General features: G+C 40.5%; 5 protein-coding genes across 5 annotated transcripts; all 5 read left to right on the forward strand.

The window, feature by feature from the left end:
- Nucleotides 1-66: 66 nt before the first annotated feature.
- On the forward strand, nt 67-1,251 carry ENO1_2 (phosphopyruvate hydratase; the record flags this gene model as incomplete). Its single annotated transcript, XM_064823544.1, has 5 exons — nt 67-133; nt 189-343; nt 398-829; nt 886-993; nt 1,051-1,251. The coding sequence occupies 5 exons, from the start codon at nt 67-69 to the stop codon at nt 1,249-1,251; spliced, it is 963 nt and encodes a 320-aa protein (XP_064688369.1).
- Nucleotides 1,252-2,206: 955 nt separating this feature from the next.
- Nucleotides 2,207-3,703, forward strand: ERV46_1 (ER-derived vesicles protein erv46; the record flags this gene model as incomplete). The annotated part of the gene is made up of 1 exon (XM_064823545.1): nt 2,207-3,703. One exon carries the CDS (start codon nt 2,207-2,209, stop codon nt 3,701-3,703), a length of 1,497 nt encoding a protein of 498 aa, XP_064688370.1.
- Nucleotides 3,704-7,740: 4,037 nt separating this feature from the next.
- On the forward strand, nt 7,741-9,004 carry ATC70_004239 (Threonylcarbamoyl-AMP synthase (TC-AMP synthase) (L-threonylcarbamoyladenylate synthase); the record flags this gene model as incomplete). The annotated part of the gene is made up of 5 exons (XM_064823546.1): nt 7,741-8,006; nt 8,060-8,293; nt 8,359-8,479; nt 8,545-8,731; nt 8,787-9,004. The coding sequence occupies 5 exons, from the start codon at nt 7,741-7,743 to the stop codon at nt 9,002-9,004; spliced, it is 1,026 nt and encodes a 341-aa protein (XP_064688371.1).
- A 203-nt stretch (nt 9,005-9,207) lies between these two features.
- atg6 (Vacuolar protein sorting-associated protein atg6) lies at nt 9,208-10,317 on the forward strand (the record flags this gene model as incomplete). The annotated part of the gene is made up of 2 exons (XM_064823547.1): nt 9,208-10,170; nt 10,228-10,317. 2 exons carry the CDS (start codon nt 9,208-9,210, stop codon nt 10,315-10,317), a joined length of 1,053 nt encoding a protein of 350 aa, XP_064688372.1.
- A 1,554-nt stretch (nt 10,318-11,871) lies between these two features.
- dot2 (ESCRT II complex subunit Dot2) lies at nt 11,872-17,299 on the forward strand (the record flags this gene model as incomplete). Its single annotated transcript, XM_064823548.1, has 3 exons — nt 11,872-12,183; nt 12,237-12,781; nt 12,850-17,299. The coding sequence occupies 3 exons, from the start codon at nt 11,872-11,874 to the stop codon at nt 17,297-17,299; spliced, it is 5,307 nt and encodes a 1,768-aa protein (XP_064688373.1).
- Between the last annotated feature and the right edge of the window lie 2,006 nt (nt 17,300-19,305).

Below are 19,305 nucleotides of genomic sequence, written 5' to 3' on the forward strand. Positions count from 1 at the left end.
CTATCACCTTTTCAACTTCCACACAACTCGAGTTCATCAACATCCCTGTTTGTATAATAACAACTCATGGCAGAAAAGACAGCGACAGAGGCATCCAATGATTTCTGGCTAGAGTTCAAAGCAGAGAAGCAAGGTTTGTATGTATGAAAAATGCATATCTTTATTTTCGACTAACATGTATATTATAGCCATCGAAGATGAATTAGTTAATCTGAAAATATTGCCGAAAACAGAGCTCTCAAACCAATTTAACAACATTCTGCAAGAGATCAACAATCTCGAGAAGAGGCTGACAAAAGCTACAGCATTTATACCCTCTTATGATGAGCGTCAATTCTCACTTGTAAGTTGTTAATGTTCTTCACTGAGCCGACAACCACTGATCACTTTGACATAGCAACTGAAAGAGCTTAGCGAGACGTTGGAGCGTAATAAAGCAGAATTAACACCCAAAGCCAAGTTTTCATTTAAATCGCGTAAGAAGAAGCCTTCAACACCAGACACTAGCAATACTACCACTGCTTCTCAGGCACCTTCAGATAGCACAGATGGAGATATTTTATCAGAAGCAACTGTTCTTTTCAAGGATAAGCAAGATGCAGTATTAACATTGAAAGATGCAAACAATATTTCTGCAAATAATAGAAGCATTGATATCTTGATCTCGAACATCAAAAACTGTGTAGTGATTTTACATGGAGATGGAATCCAGATTTCTGCTGTGCACATTAAAAACATAGAGAATAGTGTTGTATATTGTGGAAAAATTGAAGGATCCGTCTTAATGTATGGGCTAACAAACTCAGTGCTGTTTGCTGGATGTCATCAGGTAATGAATGAATTCTCTGGTATTCCAATATGTGCACATTGTAACAATACAAATAGTTCCGTATGCATGAAGCACACAACGTGGATATGATGTTGCATGTAGCTAGTCGTCCAATTATAGAAAACTCTCATAATATCCAAGTCTGTGAATGGAGCAGTACCAATGTAAGACAATGTTCAGGGAATAACGAAATACAGGTTATTTATTAATACATGTAGCAGACGTCTACCAATTATTTTGATCAAATTGAAGACTTCAATTGGCTAAAAAAGCAAGCTTCGCCCAACTGGAAAGTCATGGATCAGGACAAGAAACAGATGCTTGATGAACATATAAAGACATTTCAACAAAATATCGATAGAGATACTGCATTATCCGTAGGCTTAACGTTGCTGCCTACTCCATGCGGGAAATCAGAATAAAGATTAATTTCGGCTGAAGGCAATATATAGTAATTCCATGTAACATATCAATGTTCAGATATAACCGAAAAGTGGGATCAGAGCTTTTATGAAGGATCGCCATTTCCACATTGCGCAATGTCTCCTTAAATCGAGATCCACTTTAGTAAAATTCCGCTCTGTTTGTTTGTGATGCCATGTTGATCCAATGTGGCAAAAAATCTTCGTACTGGACAAAGCCTTGTGCTTGCTTCAGAAGCAGTAGCAGGAAAATATATTATTACAACTGATGGATTAAATGGTATGTATACACCGCATATTCAGCACTTGGTGGAAGCTGTATCAGTGCATATTGATACAAGTTTTACTGCATACTCTCTATGAAGTGGTGTTTGGCAAGTACTGAATCAAAGTCTCCTTAAAGCGGCTCAGCTTCTCCACGTTTTTCATCTCCTTATCCTTATCGCAGATTTGCATCACCACTGATCTGTTACCTCAAATCAGAACCACCAGAAACATCTTCAATGTTGCAAAATGGCAAATATAACGCCATCGCAATAGTCATTATCTTCAGACCGAGTATGTCGGATGGACCATATATTTGAAATCACAAAGTTATAAACCAAAGCACTGTACTTGAAAGAAATGCTGGAGAGAGCCTACATCCAGAGACATCTAGATGTATGCAGACAAGAATTTCCATGGTCTGATTTTTGAAATGTTCTTATTTTTAGCATCGGCTGCCTTTAACGTTCTGAAAGTACGTTACACTTCATGGTATTGGAAAGAGTCTTTGTATGTTGGTTCATGAACAGCTCTTTAAGGATTAAGGGGCTAATAGGTTAATAATAGAGACGTCTTGACAGTTTAGAGGAAGCTTCCTTAAATGAAAGGCGGTAGTAGATTGTAAAAAGACGTATATAAAGATGCCATATTTTCCAAAATATCTGTCCAATCCATATCAACTTACTTCAGTATGAAAATATCCAATTCCTTCCTCCTTTTGAGTGCTGTTGCCTCTGGTATACTTCAAGCTGCTTCTCTTGACGTTCTAGTCACTACCACTCAGTCCGAAACTGGCGCTACTGACAAGCTTTGCATTGCTATTGATAGTTGTAGATACTACTGTGCCAATTTCGCTGCGATGCCTAAGTCCTTGAACAAGCCGTTCAATCCACTTTGCTCCTCTGTATCTTATCCTGGGTCTTTTGCGGTCTCTGGTGCTCCTAATGCTCCTGGCATCTCTGTTGCCGGGAAAAGTATCAGCTGTGTCAAGAAGACCGAGTCGGGTACTAGCATAATTAATCGCGAGTTTGTCTGTAGCTATATTTCTCCTGCTACTTGTAACAGCAATCCAGCCATCTTTGGAAAGAACAAGAAGGAGGGCGCCTTGAATGACTGTTGTAAGACTACCAAGGACTGCTTGGGCGACTGTATCAATGGCAAATGTGGTGCTCCTCCTGCTACTTGTAACAGCAATCCAGCCATCTTTGGAAAGAACAAGAAGGAAGGTGCCTTGAATGACTGCTGCAAGACCTCCAAGGACTGCTTGGGCGATTGTATCGATGGCAAATGTGGTGCTCCTCCTGCTACTTGTAACAGCAATCCAGCCATCTTTGGAAAGAACAAGAAGGAAGGTTCCTTGAATGACTGTTGCAAGACTACCAAGGACTGCTTGGGCGACTGTATCGATGGCAAATGTGGTGCTCCTCCTGCTACCTGTAACAGCAATCCAGCCATCTTTGGAAAGAACAAGAAGGAAGGTTCCTTGAATGACTGTTGCAAGACTACCAAGGACTGCTTGGGCGACTGTATCGATGGCAAATGTGGTGCTCCTCCTGCTACCTGTAACAGCAACCCAGCCATCTTTGGAAAGAACAAGAAGAACGGTGCCTTGAAAGATTGCTGCAAGACCTCCAAGGACTGCTTGGGCGACTGTATCGATGGCAAATGTGGTGCTCCTCCTGCTACTTGTAACAGCAACCCAGCCATCTTTGGAAAGAACAAGAAGAACGGTGCCTTGAAAGATTGCTGCAAGACCTCCAAGGACTGCTTGGGCGACTGTATCGATGGCAAATGTGGTGCTCCTCCTGCTACCTGTAACAGCAACCCAGCCATCTTTGGAAAGAACAAGAAGAACGGTGCCTTGAAAGATTGCTGCAAGACCTCCAAGGACTGCTTGGGCGACTGTACCAATGGCAAATGCGGTGCTCCTCCTGCTACTTGTAACAACAACCCAGCCATCTTTGGAAAGAACAAGAAGAACGGTGCCTTGAAAGATTGCTGCAAGACCTCCAAGGACTGCTTGGGCGACTGTACCAATGGCAAATGCGGTGCTCCTCCTACTACTTCTGGAAAATGTACCAACAAGAGCTACTTTGGAAAGGCAAATGGTTCTGGACCAAACGGTGTATGTTGCCGCAATCAGCGCGACTGCAAGGAAGATTGCAGATCCGGTGTATGCACAAAGTAGACGCTCCATATACGATATTTAAAACCATGCCATTCTTTATATTTTTCATCAATAAATCGAAACCTTTAACTATAACCCAAGGCTTTTGCAAGTTTTTATGATTTCTGGTGTACATGCAGTTGAATGATGGGAGCTCTTTGGCTGCCCATTTTTGGTTCATTGAATTCAGTACTTGAAAGATTTTGTTAGAGCACCGATTTTGCTGACACACACCAAATTCCACTCTTTCACTTACTATTACCACATAAGAGCCTTTTATTAACAACTTAAACTTAAGGAAGCACTCCTCACGTCTGTATGGACGGGAATAATCCAAATACAGGCATAGAGCATAGTTGCATTGCCTTTAATTTCTCAAAAGAATGCAAAGCGTAGCAAGATTTGGGTTCATTTGAGTAATAATTTCTCGCTCTAAAAGCTGTTTTAGACTGCCAGAATAGCACTAAACAAGTGCAGTCATCTAGCAGCTACTTACTGGCACCTTTGCTCAACTTTTTTGAGACCATCAAAAATTGACTCCAAACCATGAGTGGACCCTCATGGTTTTCATCGAAAATCAAATGATCGCGCATTTGACACCAAAAACGAAGACTTTTCCTATAGCATGTATTGAATCAAAATGTTTGTATCGGCTCAAAGCAACCCCTGAAACTTTGTTTATGAAATTTTGTTTAGCAAAATGTTGACATTTTGGCTGAAATCGTTATTTCATATTTTTAAACTTTGCTTGCTAAGATCAGTCAAAATGCCCATCTTTAATAGCATCATTGGGTGCGCCTTGAAAAGTACTTCAAGAAAGATTAAGAAGATATATGGTGATTATTGCGACTTATATAGTCGATTTTTGCAAAATTGTTTTTTTTTGTAGGGGAGACGAGTTCCAGTTTTTATTTAAAGTCCTGTAAATGTCGCTATGAGTGATAGACAAGACTGATTTTTGCAAAATTGATGGTCCAAATCGTTTTAAGACCAAAAAAATGCCATTCCAAGAAGAAAAACGTCTAGCTGAGCTTGAAATAATTTGCCTGATAAAATCAATGCCATGCTGTTCTTGATGGCAATCAATGGCAGGGTATTACCTCTGTGTTTCTCTGGCCCTCGGCAACCACTGATAATATTCGACATTCTCTCTTTATTCTAAGCTTTTATAGCATTTAATATAGTCAACGGCCTCGTGCCTCCTTCCATCCTATAGTCATCATTGCGATGTCTAATATTTGGAAGGTTCACTGTCGCCATATCTTCGATCAAATTTCCTTTGACCCGCCGCTGTGCTGAGTAGTATACAAATGGATATCCAAAAGATGATCGACGAGGATCTCATTCATGTCAGTCTATGATTTGTCTTTTCTTTTAAATCGTTTTCATATATTTGTCTCAACCTATACAGTAATATCACAGAAAATTGTGCCCACCGCTTGATTATAGTACAAGACAAAGAGGACCTTGTAACTTTCATTTCAAAAAAAAATTGCAGCTTTAAGCTTGATCGACTTGAGGCAAGATTATGAAGGTATGCAAATTTGTGAAACAGTCAGTAAATTAAGACTTTCTAAGTAAACAGCTGCACGCAAGATCAAACATGAAATAAGCCGTAAAACAACATCAATAAGCTATGCTATTATGTCTAAAAAACATCCGAAGGCTTAAGAAGAATACTTGTAGAACAGCATACTGCCTGCGTCTTTTAACTGTTAGCTGGAAATATAAGACTTACAGCAACACAACATGACCGAAAATTTGCGGATCTGTAAGAATGAAGTAGAAAATCGGTAACAAAGATAATAAGTGAGTATTTTCAGAGTATTTGTAAGCTTGTATTTATCATGATTTAAAAAGCTCTAGCATTATAAACATTGCTATTCCATATCTGACTTCTGGAGGTAAATGACCATTATCATATTTAGATATTAAGATCAACAGTTTTGATTGTTTGATAATGCGGTGTAGTGGTAGGGCTTGACTGTATATATATAAATATCATACAACAGAAAAACTAAAAACAGTATAAAAGTAAGAAGCAGGCTATGCAATCGATAGTTTGCACATATAAATATTGATATTTTTTTTCAGTCATTATCCCTCGTTAGCCATTTTGCTCGCCTTGAATTTTTGCTTTGTATATTTTACTAGCTGATCTATCTCGCTACGCTCGATGTCGGTGTCGCCCTGTGGGCTCTCGTCAAAGACATTTTAAATCAGATATAATAGAATTGTGGTATATCAACTAGATTCAAACAATTTACTATTAGTAAAAGAAAATAAGAAAGGTTATATTAAAGCCGCCAGGAGGAGGAGAGGAGGTATCTCCCTCAACAACCTTTTTGCTTACACTGATATCAAACGAAGCCCGTTATTGAGATGATGCGAAAGACAATTCAAGTTTTATGTAGCACTTGTACACCACAATCCCCATTCTCCCCAAAAAAAAGTATTTGTACTAAGCAGCTCTCCTTTCAATTCCATGGTCCCCATTTAATCAGCATCGCAATCATCGTTGTCATCAACAGAAAAGCATTTAGGTCAGTCAGCAGCAATGCCACCGCCAAATTTTATTTAAACTCAGTTTATTTTTTTCTGTTTAAGATTGGACAGATTTTGTCTCTTTTCGACTTCTTTAATCTATTCTGTGGAGTTCGACTATATAAACTGTGATGATCACCCTACGCTTCCTAATACACCTGGAGCTCGACTCCCCTACAAAAAAAAAAACGCTTCCTAATACACCCTTAAAGTACTTTTCAAGGCGCTTCCAATGGTGAAAAGAAAAATATATGCTTTGACTGAACTTATTGAGCAATTTCAGAAAGTATGAAATAAGGTTTTAGGCTAAAATGTCAAAATTTTGTATACGAAGACCTCATAAAAGTAGTTTCAAACGTTGCTTTGAATTGAGAGAACCATTTTGATTTGATATATACCATAGTAAAAGCCCTCATTTTCAAGGTGAAAAACGCGATCGTTTGATTTTCGATGAAAACCATGAGGTACCCCTCATGGTTTTAATCGATTTTTGGCCATGTTTTTTTTTGCCAAAAAGTTGAGCAAAGATGTCAGGAAGTTGCTGATACTTGATTACAATTGTTTGGCGTTATTCCGGTGACTCAGGAAGGTCTACATGTCAAGATATGAAAGCTTGAAATCTGTCAAATTTGGTTGAATTTTTGCTTTATGGCTTTTATTTTCACGGCATGAATCACATCTTTGGTAGCTAAAGTCTTCTAGAAAGGCAGTTCTGCAGCCTGTGCAACTTCTAATTCGAACAGGAGGCATATTGATTTCGGTAAAGCTGATTCATGCAAATTTTGATGCGATATGTTGCTGGTGAGCTTATTAACAATGGAAATGAAAACCCGAAGTTGCTGCTTAGATACTATGATTTTGCATATTCGCTTCGCAACAATCAAGGCCACGTATAGATCAATGCTATCAAATGCTGGATTGGATGCTTAGTTGTCATAGGTTTGGCCCATTGCTTTGCTACGGTAAAACCCCCCTATAAATCAATGCTATCAAGTGTTGAATTAGACGTGTTATGTTCTTCCCCAAACCCCCCCCCCCATTGCCGGCTTTGCTGGTGGTTTTATTCACCTTGTACGGCACACAATTCTTCAAAATTCTCAAAGGATAAGATTGGATTGCCTGCTTTTTTTTGAATGTTTTACAGTATATACAGTGAAGATGTTGCTTGTAGTACATTCTTTTGTTGCAAACTAAAGCTCAGTTGAGCTTCAAGAATGCCTTAACATCTGTGAAATCTCACAGAGATTTGCTTCTCTTGCTGCATTCGAGCAACTTGCTACAACTATGGCTGGACATTGGCAGATAAATAGCCGAATACCTGATATGAGGCGCACACTCTCTGGCCTCCAACTCACCATAGGTAAACAGACGACATGTCTGATCCATCGTAAATACCACTTCAGAAGGACGTCACCGTGAATTGCTTTAACTGAATTGGCTGTACACACGATAATTTCGTATCTCATTTAGTTTTTTTTTTTTTTTCACTACCATCCACCTTTTATAAAAGCAAAATGACGCTACAACAGCAGCAACAGCGAAATATTCATCGGGTTGTTCACCCACAACTATCAGCAGAATCTTTTGAATTGCCTCGTGATGACAATGTAGAGCAAGAGGAGCAAGACGAGACGTCCAATACAGATATGGCGATTGTACCTACTGATATGGATTTGAGCTCGCAACAAACAGTGCGGGTAACTAGACCAGAGCCACCTACTGATTTTGTCTTGCAGCGGCCATTAACTACAGAAAAAGAGCTACTAGATCTCGCATTCAGGTAACATTTCTCTCGTTTAAAATGCTTGGCGTTCATCAGCTAAAATATTATAGGCCTGCTGCATTAAATACCCGAGTTACATGTCGCATTCACCGCTGTCGAGATGGTCTAGACAAACTGTACCCACAATATCATTTATTCATTGAGCATTTGGCAACAGGAGAGATTCAGCATGTTATGACAGCTCGCAAAAAGAGAAAGAGCAATACAAGCTACTATACCATCACTGGCATTTACCGAGAGAACACCAGTGTTCCTGAGGGTTATGTGGAGTTGGGCAAAGTCAGGTAACAAGCTGATCTATACACACGGTTTCTAGTATCCTCATATTCAACCGACGTTTTGCCATTAGATCCAACTTTTTAGGCACCACCTTTGTCATCTATTCTCATGGCAAAAACCCAGTTAAAAGAGAGATGACGACTAAAAAGAAGGATCTGCCAATAAGAGAGGAACTTGGGGCCGTTCTTTATGTAAGCAAATCAAGTCTGTACAAGTTTATTTGACTAGAAAGTTTATTTTTACGGACGTATGATAGGATCCAAACATCCTTGGATTTAAAGGACCGAGAAAGATGACTATTTTGATGCACACATTAACTCGAGATGGAAAGAGACCTGAATACAGGCCTGTGAAGGAATCGGAAATGTTGCTGAGCAAATACCGTGATGGAGGTGCTCGAGATTTGCTTGTGCTTCATAACAAAAGTCCACAGTGGAATGAAGGTACATGTTGCTGTGATTTGCATGAGTGAAATATGCGATTAATACTTCAGGATAGAAACCCAATCTTTTGTGCTTAATTTCAACGGAAGAGTGACACAAGCATCTGTCAAAAACTTTCAGATTGTGCATGACAACGACTTGGACTACATTGTGATGCAGTTTGGGCGAGTGGAGAGGGATTCATTTACGATGGACTACAAATACCCCATGTGTCTGTTGCAAGCATTTTCGATTGCACTCACTTCTTTTGATGCTAAATTGGCCTGCGAATAAATTTCGGAATGTTTGATTTATGATCTTAGGGCAACAATAAAAAAGAACACCGCATAAAATAGCCATAAAAAGATTCCCGAATGTATATAAATAAGAGTCTTGGTAATTCATCATGTTTTTCTCTTTCTCTTCCTTTTTTTCTGTCTTTCTTACTATTCCAACTACATTTACCTGCATATAATCAGACCGCTATTATACATCCAATGTCAGATCTCGCAACTCAGAAACCAAACCGAAGTGTTAGACGTCAATTGACTAGTGAACAGAGCAAAAGGGAGCGCAAAGAGAAAAAGAGGCTCATGAAGAACTCACCAAATTTCGTTCGATTCAATTCCAAGAAATATCGCAAAATAGTGCCCTACAACCCCATCAAGGCTGCACTGGTTGAAAAGGACAATGCCACCCCTAAAAAGAAGGATAGTTTGTCAGAAATGTTTGTGCCTGCCGCTGTTGTAACTGATAAAGCTCCTGCTACTATGGTTATTGCCGCTGCTGTTAAGATACCTGAAGAGGTTTCGGAAGTAAATACATCCCAAGAGGACGAGCGTAAGGAGCTGTCAGAAGAAGAGAACAAGAAGGAGGAAAAGTTCACTCAGCAGCATCAAGAGCCACTATTGCCTGAATTGTCATCATCAACGCCTCTACCCCAAGAGGAGGCTTTAAAGGAGATTTCTCATGAATCAGTTACCAATGAGGAAGAACACAATGTTTCTAGTTTTAGAGCATCACACGATATAGTGTCAATTAAAGATAAAACAGAGCCTGCATCGATAAATCAAAGTGATGCGAGGGAAAGTTATCAAGATGAAACAGAGAATGAGGCCATCTCTACTCCCGTGAATGCTCCCAGCGCCGACGAAGATTCAGTTAACAAATATGATAAAGCCGAATTGACAACAACAGACGATGAAACAGATGTAGCTGATACAAACAAGGAGATCAAGGAGGAGACCCAGCAAATCCAGCAGCGACAAGAGCTCAAAAAGAAGGAGGAGGAAGAGGAGGAGGAGAAGACAATATTACAAAAAGATGCAACACCTGCGCCATCTATGACTACCTCTGCCTCTATTTCAGATAAGATTTCTCCCTCCACATCCACCTCCAGCAGTAAGCACAAATCCACTTTGATCTCACGACTTTTCAAACACAAAAACGGAAGTAAAAAGGTACCAGTCATTAAACTACATTTTACATGAACAAATCTTTGCTAAATTGTGTATTAGGATGTCAATGTGGCCCTGACTAGTAACAAGGACGCATCTTATGAAAAGAAGAAAAAGTTTAAAGCTTGGAAGATTTGGAAAAAGTTGTAATACACATTTTAGTTGACAGGCAGCAATAACGATCCAGAAAAAATAAACATCTCCTCTTGAAAACTCTCACAGCAAAGGAAGAAGCCTCTCTCATCACAAATGTGATTAACTATAAAGCATATGCTATGTTTACCTAAACATTGTGAGAAACCAATGATAAAGAAGCTTGCATGCTTGTGCAAAGACGGTTCAGTTTGATTGCGCGCGATTGCATCCATTGCTTAGATGTATCATGACGAAGAGAATCTAATAGTCAATACGCTGGCAAATCCAGAAGGATTGAGAGAGCACAGGACTTGAGGTATATGATTGTAGACACAATAAGTATCGTTTTATCGAGTATGTAGCAGCAGGCAACATAGATATATGAACGTGTTTATCAATATGGTTGCTTCTAGACATGATTCTTTTATTGTAGTTGCCAAATTCTGCTAGTATTTAGAGGTTATAAATAGTATTCGGGTGTACCCAACTCATATTATCGAAAGCCATTTAGCTTGAGGGCAGAAGGCAACGTATATATCTAATTTAAACCATTGCTGCTTTCCACAATCAAGTATAGCCATGGCTCTGCTATTGAGAAATGTAGATTCTAGCTTTAAGAAGAAGCAGACCACATCATGCGGGATACCAGTGGTCAAATACCAAAGAGGTATTGGCCAGACAAATATGTCATCATCTAGAATATATCTACATCACATAATGATTATCTAGGCCACAGTACAAAAGAACCATCACCAAGCGAGCTATTAATTGTGTGCAACCTTCAACAAGATATTAATATATAGACAGTACCATTGGCATATGGTGTTCTGGTTACAAAGACTTTTCATATTATACAGATTCATCAGTCTGCCTATAACCAGTAAGTGAAGCAGAAAAACGTGAAAGTGTAATGTTGTACTCGTATCACACAAGCCGTCCTTAGACTGATATACTCTTTGGAATTTCATTAGCAAAAGAAAGCATCATCAGCCTGGTAAAAGCACAAAGTAAATGCAACTGGCGTTGATGCGTGCTACACTAACAGCTGCTGTGTTCCATCAGCCAACAGGTCAGGATTTATGAAGTACATTGCAGTTAGATTACAAGTGCACACAAAGAATATATAAATTAATTAACCTTTTACCTTCCCTTTCTAGATGGACAGAAGGTAGCACAACGACTATTTGGTCGGGAGCAGCTCATATAATTTATTCCAAGGATACTGTTATAGGGTAATAGTATTAATTGCATCGTCTTTTTTTCTTTTCTCTCTTGTCTCTATACATTACGCTCATTTTCTACACTCATTCTGACAGTTGAATTAGTCGCTTCTCCTTTTTCTTTTTGTGTTTGTTTGTCAAGAGAGAGAGAAAAACTACTATCAAACCCCCAATCAACACACTCTCATCATCCCCTTGGATCCAACCCCTTAAAAAGCAGAATTTTACTGTAAGTTGTATATTTATATACATCCACATTGAAAGTTAAGCATTTCTCTAGTTTCTTCCCTTTTTCTCTTTCTGTCTCCTATCATTTTTTTTCTTTATGTCGAATACAGCACTCTAAAATATGACTCTTACTAATACTAATAATACACCATCTCCAACCACAATGATATCCAATACAACAGCTGTGCAAGTCGCACTGCGGGTGAGACCTTTGACGCAACAAGACAGATCTCAACCACGCTTTTCCAATTCAACCGACTCAGATGTGATAAAGACATACGAGAATTCAGTTACCATTGTACCGCACCAAAAGTCATTTCAATTCGACCATGTGTTTGATGTCAACAGCACACAAGAGCAAGTATTCACATCAGTAGCATCCAACTTCGTTGATAGATTCATTGACGGATACAATGTGACAATACTAGCCTACGTAAGAATGCCGCTCGCTAGTAAAGCAAATTTCATGCTAATGTTTTAATTCAGGGACAAACATCCTCTGGTAAAACCTACACAATGGGAACAGCCATTGACGATCATTCAAATCCAGATCAAGAAGGCATTATACCTCGCGCCATGTCGGCCTTGTTCCAACGACTCAATGACATTCAAAAGCAATCAGCAAACACAAACCTACCCATACAGCAGCAGCAGCAGCAGCAGCAGCAACCACAAAAACGTGCTATTCCAGCATCAGGTCTCTCAACATTCCCCCCTGCTTCGGGTTTACGAGTTCCAAGAAGGTCTGCTTCAACAGTAAAGTTGCGGCCTGTCTCCATGATTGCACCTCCTCGGCGTGGATCAAGCTCATCACTGAACTCATCCTGCTCACTACCGCTCAATGAAAAATCAGCCAAATACACTGTGCATGTGTCATTTATCGAGATCTACAATGAAGAACTCATCGATTTATTGAATCCTGCTCCTCCTCATGAGCGAACACCTGTCACCATAAGAGAAGACACCAAAGGCCACATTATATGGACTGGCTTAAAGGAGGTTCCTGTGGGAAGCACTGAAGATGTTCTTAGGTAATGATGCAATGCATTGCAGTTCTATATATACATAATTCACCTCTTTGCTAACCTTACTACTGTAGATTTCTTCAGATGGGTACAGAGAACCGCGCAACGGGATCTACAGATATGAACGCCAAATCGTCCAGATCGCATGCTATTTTCTCTGTGACACTAAAACAAGAAAAATGGGTGCCATCCACAAAAAAAACATCGCCTTCTGTATCACGCTCAACAGCTAGCAATGTAAGCAGTGGCTTAAATCACAGGCACAGCACACTCAATGTTAAAGCCATGGCTGCTCAAATGGAGAAGAGATCTACATCGCCTACATTGGCTGCTGCCGATGAAGAGGACGGTGAATGGATGGTGTCAAACTCTAAATTCCACTTTGTTGATTTGGCTGGTTCTGAAAGACTGAAAAGAACAGCTGCTCAGGGTGACCGCCGCAAAGAAGGTATCAACATCAATGCGGGTCTACTGGCCTTGGGAAATGTCATTTCTGCGTTATCAGACCCTTCGTCTAAAAAGTCAACACATGTGCCCTATCGCGATTCAAAGCTGACTCGTTTACTACAAGATTCTCTGGGCGGTAACTCGACCACATTGATGATTGCTTGTGTAAGCCCTGCAGAAATCAATTTGACAGAGACTATCAATACCATCAAATACGCTTATCGCGCAAGAAACATCAGGAACAAGACCGAGAAGAACGAGGCTGAAGAATGGATGACCAGCGACAACTTGGACCATTTGCGTCAAATCATCTCCAAACTCAAGATGGAAGTGAAGATGCTCAAGAATTCTTCTCCTCATCATAGAAACTCACCTTCGCCCATGTCTTCCACTGGAAGCGGATCACCCAAAGCCCACACAACTGTGTTCGCTCATGGCCATCATGGGATCATTTCACCCTCTTCCTCATCGATATCTGATAGTGACCCTCACCCCTCGACATGTCCCTCCATGTCTGCCACCACCAACATTACGATGCCCGACAGCTCAACTTCCCTCGAATTATGCGATGCACAAAACCACGGTAGCCATAATAACGACGTTGCTATCATGGTGGCTGACTTGCGCCGTCAAATTGAAGAGCTCCAAAATGAAGTTACTGTTACGCGTGAGCGTAATTTACTGGTGGAGAAGGAGCTTCGTCAAAAAGCAAGCACTACCGAAGCTGCAGACAACGAATTTCAGCACTTGGTGGAGCCTGTCATTGAAGAATACGAAAAGTCCATTTCTGGTCTTGAATCTCAATTAGCGATGGCAAGAGCTGCTCTTAGCCACTCTGAACAAGCATTGGAAGAACAGCAAGCCAAGATCACTGAATATGAAACCATGCAGGCGACTGAAGTGCAAGCATTGGAAGAACTCAAGGCCCGTCTCTCTGCTGCCATCGACCGTGAACGCTCTTCAGAAACCTACTGTTTAGAATTGGAGGCTCAGTTACAGAAGTCTGTGCATGACGGACATAAAGATCAACAAATACTCTCTGAATTACGCGAAAAAATCATGAAGTTCAAAGAGATGGACGAGCACACTGAACAGTACATTAGTGATTTGGAAGCAAGAATCTCTGCCTCTGAATTGGAAAAGACCAAATTGACTGAAAAGATTGCCAGTCTGTCTGTCGTGGGCGATGTGTCTGCTCAGCACGACGATTTAGCACATTCGGAAGCCTCGTTTAACCAAGCACTGGAGAAGCAACTCGCTGAATGCCAGACGAAATGCCAGGAGTTGGAGCAGGAGTTGGCATTGGTCAAGGAGCAGCATGTACTAAAGGCTGAATTTACAGATCGAGCTATACAATCGAAAGACTACGTAGATAAAGAAAAGGCGACCAAGATTGCAGAGCTTGCTGCATTGCTAACGGAAAAAGAATCTCAGGTCCTCTCACTCGAATCACGATTAGATGAAATTAATGCAATGAAATCAGAACTAGCTGCACTGCGTCAATCTCACTTGGACGAGACAACTCGACTAGAAGACAATCTCACCAACTTGAAGGCTGCTCACCAGACACAGCTATTGGAAGAACAGCAGCGCAGCCAAGAACTGCAAGACACATTGAAATCGCTAACAGAAACGCATGCGAGTGAGATGAACCAGGCTAAATCAGTTTATGCTGATCTCCAGCACGAGATGCGTCAACAGGAGATAGCATCACAATCTACATTGCGCGAGCATTTACAAGAGTTGGAAAAGTTCAAGTCTGATATCAACGCGCTGCAGCTAGTAGAAGAGAAGCAAGATGCCATCATTCAAGGTTTGGAGGCCAAGTTGGAGGAAATGGATCGTCTTGTGTCTTCTCTGCAGACTCAATTAGAAGAACGAAATCAAACCATTCAGCTGTTGGAAGCTGATAATGCAAGCAAGACGGAGGCTGCTGCTACTATGCAAAGAAAACTGGAAAGCGTTCTCAAGGATGTATGTGGCATGGGTTCTGAAAAGAAGCAACTGGAGCGAGTTATGTCTTTTGTGGAGGGCACGTTGAGGCTTCAAGATGCTAAATCGGACAAAACAATGGAGACTCTGGAAGATATCAAGCACCACTACAAAGTACGCGAAGAAGAGATTGAAGAAAAAAGACGCACCGTCAACCTGCTGTCTGCTGAAAAGGATGAGCTGTCTCAATCATTGGAGCGAATCTCACAACGTGCTTCTCAAGGCGATGCCATGGTCAAGAATCTCGAGTCTGAGCTGAGCGAAGCCCGTTTATCGTTGTCTGAACAGGCTAATCTGGTGTTGCAGCTGAAACAGGAACAATCCCAAACAGAGTTCGAATTGCAACGTGTGCAAGCACTAGAAGCTCGTGTTCAGGAACTAGATAAAGAGATTGAATTGCAGCAACAAGCGAAATCGGAAAAACAAAAGGAACTAGAGCAATTGGAACATGCTGTACAGAAGCAACTGGTGCAAAATGAAGAACTCATTCGTACTATCGCTGAATTGGAGGCTACGATCAAGGAAGAACGTGCTTTGGCTTCCTTACAAGATTCTACTGGTATGGTGGCTGAACTGGAGAGCAAACTTACCGCTTTACAGCAAGCCAAGAAGCGTGAGGACGATGTCTGGAAAGCTCAAATGGAAAAAACCAAGGAAGAGCTCTTCATTACTCGTAAAGAGAATATGGAATACAAGCAGAAAATTGAACAACTTCAAGCCTCATTGGCCCAAGTCAAGAAGGAAATTGCTACTGTGACACCGGTTAATTCAAGCTTCGAAACCATTACTGTCGATGAGAGTGAAGACGAGCAGGATCTCGATTTGGACCATGTTGAATGCATCTTGCATTTAAAGAACGAGGCCTCGTCCTCAAGCAGCAATCAACAAGACTTGCTCAATAGGATTATGCAACTTCAAGAAGACAATGCTCAGTTGTTGAAGCACAATGACGACCTGGAATCGCAGCTTGTATTGCAACGCGGTCAATTGACACTGGAAACCAAAAACCTGGAACTGGAATTGATGAAATTGACGGCTGCTAATGATCGATTGGAAAAGGAGATGGAACAAGTAATTCCTCGAAGCAGTGCTACCGGTCTCACTGCTCACAACAGAGAATCAATGCAGTTTACCTCTCCTCCTCAGACACCCAGAGTCTCATCGCCCCCTCCTCCAACAGCAAGCAACAGCACTGGAAGCATCATCCAATACAAGTTGCAGCGTGATATTTCTCAGTCAAGTATTGCCAAACTATCTAAATCTGGCTCTTATCGATCTGTTTCTACCATGTTGATTGACGGCAACCACAATGCTGCTGCAGAAGAAGAAGCTCTCAAGCGCATGTCATCCATCTCTATGAAATCGGATGTTGTTCCTCGTCCTTCATCATCACTTCGCAGTAGTCGTACTCTAATCAACTCAAGCAACCTTCCACCACCTACTGCTCCGCCATCCAATCCTCTTCCTCCAATTCCTACTCCATTACCTGCGCTTCCTTCTGCACCTTCATCACCTTTACTTTTAGGTGGCACCACTGGTGACTTATCTGATCATGGCAGCGATCCTGGATCGCCATCTATGCATCCCATCACTGTGGGCGCATCAAGCCAATCTTCACTCCATCGTCAAGACTCTACTGCATCTACTAGCTTCAGTGAAATCATGAATTCTACCTCTTCTGCAAACTTTACATCTGAGCAATACGACAAATTGATTCGCTCTCTACAACGTAAAGCTCAATTTGCTGAAAATGATGTGCGAGCCCACCAAGAAGTCATTAGCAAGTTGGAATCACAGCTGTCTCGATCAGAGTCTTCAGTCCGTGAGGTCAAGAAGCAATTGGATCTTTTGAGCAGAGAAAAGCAAGCATACAATCTTGAAATCCAAAACTTGCGTACGCAGGTGACTCAAATACAGACGCAACAAAAGACCTTGTCGGATGAATCTTCTGTTGAGCGTAAAGAGTTGGAAGAAAAGCTGGAGCAACAAAAACTACTCAAGGAAAAGGCAGAGAAGGCGAGAAGAATTTTGGAGAACCGAATGGATGAGTTGATGAATAAGAAGAGTAAATTCATGTGCTTCTAATCTGCAGCTGTTCAACCGTTGCTGCTATATACCACCTATTACTTTTTTGTACATCTAAGATCTTACTCTCTTGTTGATCTACACTGACAAATACCACCACTATCTATTTCTATTTACGATATCCTCAATTTTGTTTATTGTTTCCTTTTGTAATTCCTTTTTTACTCATAACTATGTAATTTGTTCCTTTTATAAATATAACACTTGCTGATTTCCATGTTGAAGTGTTTCTGTTAGGTTTTATCAACTTGTTGTATTCATAGCAGCAGTTTATGTGCTTTACAATAGAGATGCGGAAACTTCTAGTGTGTTTCTCTCCTAGTGCAAACGCTCATCACTTTTGTTTTATCATGGCAACTTGGCATAGTCGATGAAATCAGGAGTATTAACCAGTATTCCGCCAAATGTGTAATGTTTGACCTGGCATTGAGGATAAACTGAAGAATATTTTGCCTACGACGACGACGACACTAGCAATGATGGCGCTGTTCTATGGTAAGACCGGTTTGAGCATGCATATAATAAGAGTGACTTGTCCACTAGCAATCATTCGTTAAATATGTCACTTGCAGCGTGGATCGTTTTGAGCGCTTTGTCTGTTTGGATCGATATAGATTAAGCTACAGAGGCTTTGTGTTGACAATTACAGAGAGCCTATGTTTCATTGGTATTTGATGAATACACACAATCAAGAGAACATGCTTTTTGGTCCTCAAAAAGTTGAGCAATAGTGGCAATAAGTAACTGCTAGACGAGAGCAATTGTTTGGTGCTATTTTGACCATCTAAAACGGCCATGATCGCAAGAAACCGCAGCTCAAATGCACTCAGATTTTGTTGTATCAGAGACACTAAAGACTACATAGGGGAATTACCAGTACGCTGCTTGCTCCTACATGAAGTAGCTACGTGCATATGGATGTAGAGCATCACATAAGAATCAGATCGACAGGTAATATGAAGGGTTTTCATGTTTAAGTGGAGGGTCAAAATAAAATAGCAGTATTTTGATAGGATACGCAAGGGCAATTGGTAGCGCGAGCTGTCGCTGCGCAAGTTGGCTCTTACCGAAGCGAAGCGAGGGTAGAGCCATCCAAAGCATACTAAACACGCTCGTATCTTATATAAAAGTTACAATAGAAACATATTATATAGCTCATTCGAGTAGCTCTTATCCAACATCTACTGACACATCTAATGGGTCCATATTCATTACCCTGAATCCATTGATGTAAATAACCATATCCTATTATGCACCGTAATAGACTATGTTTGTTATGTTCATTTAATTTACATTTTGTCCTTGACAAATTACAGAGTTTAGAGACAACGTTGTGATTTAAAAGCGTACTTTAATGTACATCTACCTTTGAATTGAAGAAAAAGCATTGTAAAAAAAAGAATAAAAGATATTTTAGTGCCAAAACTGCCATAAGGAATTGAAATAAATGATAAATCTAACGGCGTCGTTTAGTTTTGTTAGTTAGAAGTACCTAAGCTTTATTGACCTTGTTGAATGTACGCGCGATGTAATGGAATAGCCATCTAATGAAAGCAACCTGAATGAAAGCAGGAATTCGTCAAATATCACTCATTGAAATTCAGGCTATTTGAATGTATCAATAAAGCGCTCCAATGTGCTTCAAGCAACCATCTAAACATAATAAAGTACAGATGCACCCTTATCTCGCACATCGTGTGAACAAATCACTATTGGTCATGGTGTATTTAACCATATCCATGATAGTTTCTTGATAAGTGATGTTACGTTTATCCAAATAAAATAAAATCAATAATAAGCATAGTCAAATAAAATAATTATGCCCTGATGCCATAGTTGTGCAGTACTCCAGTTAAAGGGTTCCACACTTCAATAACAAACATCACATCTTAAACTGTCAAGGTTACATTAAATCATGCTATGATGATAGCTCATCCAAGCCCATCAAGGGTATTCATATCTAACCTTATGACCGGTGCTCTTGCACTGGTTGATTAATACTTTAA

Source organism: Mucor velutinosus, assembly GCF_035048745.1.
Source record: "Mucor velutinosus strain NIH1002 chromosome Unknown tig00001540, whole genome shotgun sequence".
NCBI classification, from domain to species: Eukaryota; Fungi; Mucoromycota; class Mucoromycetes; order Mucorales; family Mucoraceae; genus Mucor; species Mucor velutinosus.